Source organism: Protobothrops mucrosquamatus, unplaced genomic scaffold (assembly GCF_001527695.2).
Source record: "Protobothrops mucrosquamatus isolate PMUCROS unplaced genomic scaffold, P.Mucros_1.0 scaffold4681, whole genome shotgun sequence".
Classification (NCBI taxonomy): domain Eukaryota; kingdom Metazoa; phylum Chordata; class Lepidosauria; order Squamata; family Viperidae; genus Protobothrops; species Protobothrops mucrosquamatus.
This window is the reverse complement of record NW_015390577.1, coordinates 96583-101721: the sequence shown is the minus strand read 5'-3', so window position 1 is coordinate 101721 and position 5139 is coordinate 96583. Positions and strand designations below refer to the sequence as shown.

The window sequence follows — 5139 nt, the reverse complement described above, 5'->3', positions numbered from 1 at the left end:
CCTTGGCAACTTTAAGACCTGTGGACTTCAACTCCCAGAGCTCCCGAGCCACCATGTTTCACTGGGGAATTCTGGGAATTGAAGTCCACCTTAAAGTTGCTACGGTTGGACACCCCTGATCTAGAGTTCAGTGTCCTGAATGGAGATGGTCATGATATCCTGTGTTAATAATGTACATCGTCTTTCTTCCCTTCATCCCCTTTGCCTGGAGAGATTCTTCAGAATGACTTACTGCCTTTATCTGAGTGCAGAGCAGCTTCTGTAAACGTAGCCACTATTATGTCTATTATAACAGGGGTCGCCAACCCCCAGTCCGTGGACCTGTACCGGGCTGCGGCCTGCCAACAACCGGTCCGCACAAACAAGCAAAGCCCCATCCGTGGGATGCAGGCAGCACACAAAACCATGCCCTCTCCGGTCCACGGAAAAACTTCTCTCCACGGAACTGGTCCCTAGTGCCCAAAAGGTTGGGGACCTCTGTATTACAATCTGGATTGGGGGGAAAAAACACTATTTTTTTTTCCTTTTTAGGAAGGGTATTATGGCTACGAAACCTGCTTGGGCTGCCAGAGGTGCGACTGTGACATTGGATCGGTGAGCCCCAATTGCCATGCCCAGAATGGCCAGTGTGATTGCGGTCCGGGCGTCAGCGGTTCTCGTTGCCAGCAGTGCTCCCCTGGATACTGGGGTCTCAGTGGAGATGGCTGCTTGAGTGAGTTCCTTTTGTAATGTTTAGGCCTTGCTAATAAAAAAGCTCAGATTTCCACACACACCTGGGCCTAAAACAGAGAGTGCATACTTGGTCTTGTCGCTAAATCATTTGTTCTCAGTTCCCTGTATCTGCTCATTGCTATCTAACGCCCGGAAGAGTCATTTCTCCAATATTATTGTCAAGCAAGCTCAATTTGTTGCAAGTACAAATAGTTCGGCAGAGACATCACCCTGCCAACAAAAGTACGTATAGTCAAGGCCATGGTTTTCCCAGTTGCAATGTATGGCTGTGAAAGTTAGACTATAAGAAAGGCTGAGCGCCAAAGAATTGAGGCCTTTGAACTATGGTGCTGGAGAAGACTCCTGCAAGTCCCCTGGACTGCAAGGCGATCAAACCGGTCAGTCCTAGAGGAGATCAACCCCGACTGCTCTTTAGAAGGCCAGATCCTGAAGTTGAAACTCAAGTACTTTGGCCACCTAATGAGAAGGAAGGACTCACTGGAGAAGAGCCTGATGCTGGGAAAGATTGAGGGCAAGAGAAGAAGGGGACGACAGAGAATGAGGTGGCTGGATGGAGTCACTGAAGCAGTAGGCGTGAGCTTCAATGGACTCCAGAAGATGGCAGAGGACAGGAAAGCCAGGAGGAACGTTGTCCATGGGGTCGCGATGAGTTGGACACGACTTCGCAACTAACAACAACAACAAATAGTTCTCGACATACAACTATTTGTTTAGTGACCCTCCAAAGTTTCAGTGGTGGTGAAAAAAGTGACTTAGGACCAGTTTTCACATTGTTGCAGCATCCCTGCAGTCACGTAATCAAACGGTAGCATGCGTTTACGGTGATTGTAGCATCCCGGGGTCCTGGAATTGTTATCTGCAACCTTAGGGAGTTTCTGACAAACCAAGTCAGTGGGAGAAACCAGATTCACTTAGCGATCTTGGGATTCACATAACCGTTGTAGTGATTCGCTTAACATTCTGGCAAAATGGTCGTAAAATGGGACGTGGTTCACTTAACAGCTTTCTTGCTAAGCAACTGAAATTTTGGGCTTAGTTGTAATTGTAAGTTGAAGACTACTGGTAGGGCAGCAGGATTAATTTATTAGTACAATGGCCAAAACACCAAAGCCTTTACATACCCGTACTTCGATACAAAAATGTAGGGAATGTGTAGTCTGGATTCCCAGGAGGGGAGGATTGAATTCCAGAAGAGCAAGAAACACTGTTGTGAGAGAAAGAGGGTAAAAACGGCTCCTCCCTACTAGTTCCAAGAGAATATGTTTTATGGTGCAAGTAGTCTGTTTTACCTCAGTGAGAGAATAGAATAGAATAGAATAGAATAGAATAGAATAGAATAGAATAGAATAGAATAGAATAGAACAGTGATGGCGAACCTTTTAGAGACCGAGTGCCCAAAAACTGGCCCCGCCCCACTCCACCCCTGCCCCGCCCCCACTCCGCCCCCACCCTGTCCCCTGCCCTGCCTGCCTGCAGGGCCACTCACCACCTCCAGGGCCTGCCACAGATTGCCCAGGCAGCCCAGTAGCAACATGGCGGCCACGCCCTCTGCCTGCACCCCGCATCAACTGTGCACGATGAGGTGTAGGGCAGAGTCTTATCCACACTGCCTGGCTGCCATGTCCTTGGCTGTGCTGCTCCATGTGGGCCACGCTCGGGGGTGACTCTCCTCCAGGGGGGCTGCTGGAGAGGAGGGGGTCACGGGGGGAGGCGAGGCTGGGGCAACGGCATGTGTGCCCACAGAGAGGGCTCCGAGTGCTGCCTCTGGCACGCGTGCCATAGGTTCGCCACCACTGATCTATCATGACTAGTGGGAATTCAGTTCATTGTTGTCCATATCGCACAAAACAGATCAAATTCAGATGGTTTTTCCACCAGGCAGGGAAAATTTTTCTATCCACATGTTGTGAGTGTCGAACCTCTGAGGATGCATGGAGATAATTCCACACTGGTGGAATCCTGCTTGTAAATCTTTGTTCTTCGATGTTCTCTCAACAGAATGCCAATGTAAAGGAGGTTCCTGCAACCCTCGCACAGGTGAATGCACCTGTACCAACGGCCTGACAGGGAAGCAATGTGACACATGTATAAAAAAACATGAGATCCCGGTGGTGGATGGTCCAGACAACATGAGATGTGAAGGTTAGGCTTCTTCTTTCCTTCAGTGCCTTGGTCCCAGCTATTGTCTGTTTTGGGGGTCTTTCTGTAATTCTCCATACTGGCTAATGTCGATTGCAGGAATCTCAGTCCTATCTGTCCTGCTAGCCAAACTGAGAATGACCCATGTATCTAGTAACGCTTTCACTTGGGTCCAGGTGCTGAGTGGGTTCGAGAAATTTTATGAGGGTTGACAGAATGATTAGGCAACTGTAGATAAGTGGTTAGCTCGGTGTGTTAATAATGTAGTCTTGCTTCTATAGTTCTTCCTGAAAATATGGACTGCTGAAATTTTGGTTTATCAATAGAAGAGAATATTTGTTAGGTCAGGGTTGAACTGTGGGGTCCCTGAGGTTGGCTGTTTTCTTGCAGTCATTTCATTATCCATGAAATGTCTGCAAGAAAACAACCAAGCTCGGAGAGCACCAAGCACTCCACAATTACAGTAGCTTCATCTTGATCCTATTGATATCAGCTGTCCTATGGCTTATCCCAAAGGTGCTTTTCCAAAAGGCAACTGGATTTTTATTGGTTTTCTTTTTTCCTTGAAAACATTTTGATTCTCATCCAAGAAGCTTGTTCAGTTCTAACTGATGGGTGGGGAATGGAAGGATTTATATTCTTTGCAGTCATCCGGCCATTAGCACTCTGATAGGTAGAACATAGAACCAGAATAATAGAGTTGGAAGGGACCTTGGAGGTCTTCTAGTCCAACCCCCTGCTCCAGCAGGAGACCCACTATTTGAGGGGCTTCAGATAAATGGTTGTCCAGTCTCTTTTTGAAAGCCTCCAGTGATGGAGCATCCACAACATCTTGAAGGCAAGCAATTCCATTGGTTGATTGCTCTCACCCTTAGGACACTTTTCTTTAGTTCTAGATTGCTTCTCTCCTTGGTTAATTTTCATCCATTGTTTCTTGTTTTGCCTTTTGGTGCTTTGGAAAATAGATTGACCCCCCCCCCTCATCTTTGTAGGAGCCCCACAAATACTGGAACACTGCTATCATGTCTCCCCTAGTCCTTCTTTTCATTAGACTAGACATACCCAACTCCTGTAACTGCGCTTTCTATTTGTTGGTCATTAGCTCTCTCAAGAATATAAACCCTTCCATTCTCCACCTGTCAGTTGGAACTGAAGAAGCTTCTTGGATGAGAAGCAAAACATCTTCAAGGGGAAAAAAAATCAAAAAAGTTCAGTTGTCTTTTGGAAAGACACCTTCGGGACAGTCTATGATGGCTTACTTTCCTCTCTCATTAACAGCTTGTGATAGCTGTGTGCTGCTCCTGTTAGAAGATCTCCAGAAGATTGACAGCGACTTCCCTGCCCTCGAACATCAGTTGAAAAGTCTCAACACCACCTCAATTGCCTGGGCCCGCCTGCACAGCATCAACGGCTCTATGCAAACCATTACCGTATGTGGAGCTTTCCAGCTAATTATTCCTCTTCCAACTGCTCCACAAAATTCTAGATTTACTTTGCACTTGCTTTTTTTTCTCACAGAGCCAAGTGCGCGACTATCAGAGGTTTATATACAAAGTGAGGCAAAATGCTGATGAGCTGGAAGAGGAGAACGCGGATTTTGTTCAGGATCTGAATGCACTTCAGCACAAGGTGCAACATATTTTTTTCCCTTTCCTTTTCCTACATTTGTACAGGTAGTCCTCGACTTACAATAGTTCATTTCGTGACCATTTGAAGCTACAATGGCACCGAAAAAAGGGACATGATCATTTTTCACACTTATGACCGTTGCGGCGCCCCTAAGATCACGAGATCAAAATTCAGACGTTTGGCAACTGGTTCATATTTATGATGCTTGCGGTGTCCCTGGGTTATGTGATCCCCTTTTGCGACCTTCTTTTTTTTTTTTTATGTATAAAATTTTTATTATTTTCATCATAAAAAAAACATCACAAATATTACACAATGCTATGAAAAAAAACCCACCCCCCACCCCCCCGGACTTCCCAAACCTAATCCCAGGATAATATTCAGATATAAGTAAACAAGTATTAATATCTCTAACTCCACAAAATGTATTATTCTACATATATAGGTAAAATATATTAAAAAGAAAAAAAAGAAAAACAAATTTACTAAAAACCTAGATTATATTCCACCACTCTATGCTTCTTTTGAATATAAACAATCCATCTTCTCCATATTAATAAAAATTGTTCGTTTGAATGATTCTTCAAGTAAGCCGAAATCTTTGCCATTTCAGCAAGGTTCGAAACTTTCAATCTCCAG

At 45.4% G+C, this 5139-nt stretch overlaps 1 protein-coding gene across 1 annotated transcript in view; it reads left to right on the top strand.

The window, feature by feature from the left end:
* Positions 1–531: 531 nt before the first annotated feature.
* Positions 532–5139, top strand: part of LOC107299212 (laminin subunit alpha-5) — a gene marked incomplete at its 5' end in the record, with an annotated part of 68482 nt that continues 63874 nt past the window's right edge. Inside the window, 4 exons of the mRNA XM_015828577.1 lie at positions 532–712; positions 2731–2874; positions 4150–4301; positions 4390–4500. Of these exons, the coding sequence (XP_015684063.1) occupies positions 532–712; positions 2731–2874; positions 4150–4301; positions 4390–4500 (588 nt within the window). The remainder of the gene's footprint in view (positions 713–2730; positions 2875–4149; positions 4302–4389; positions 4501–5139) is intronic.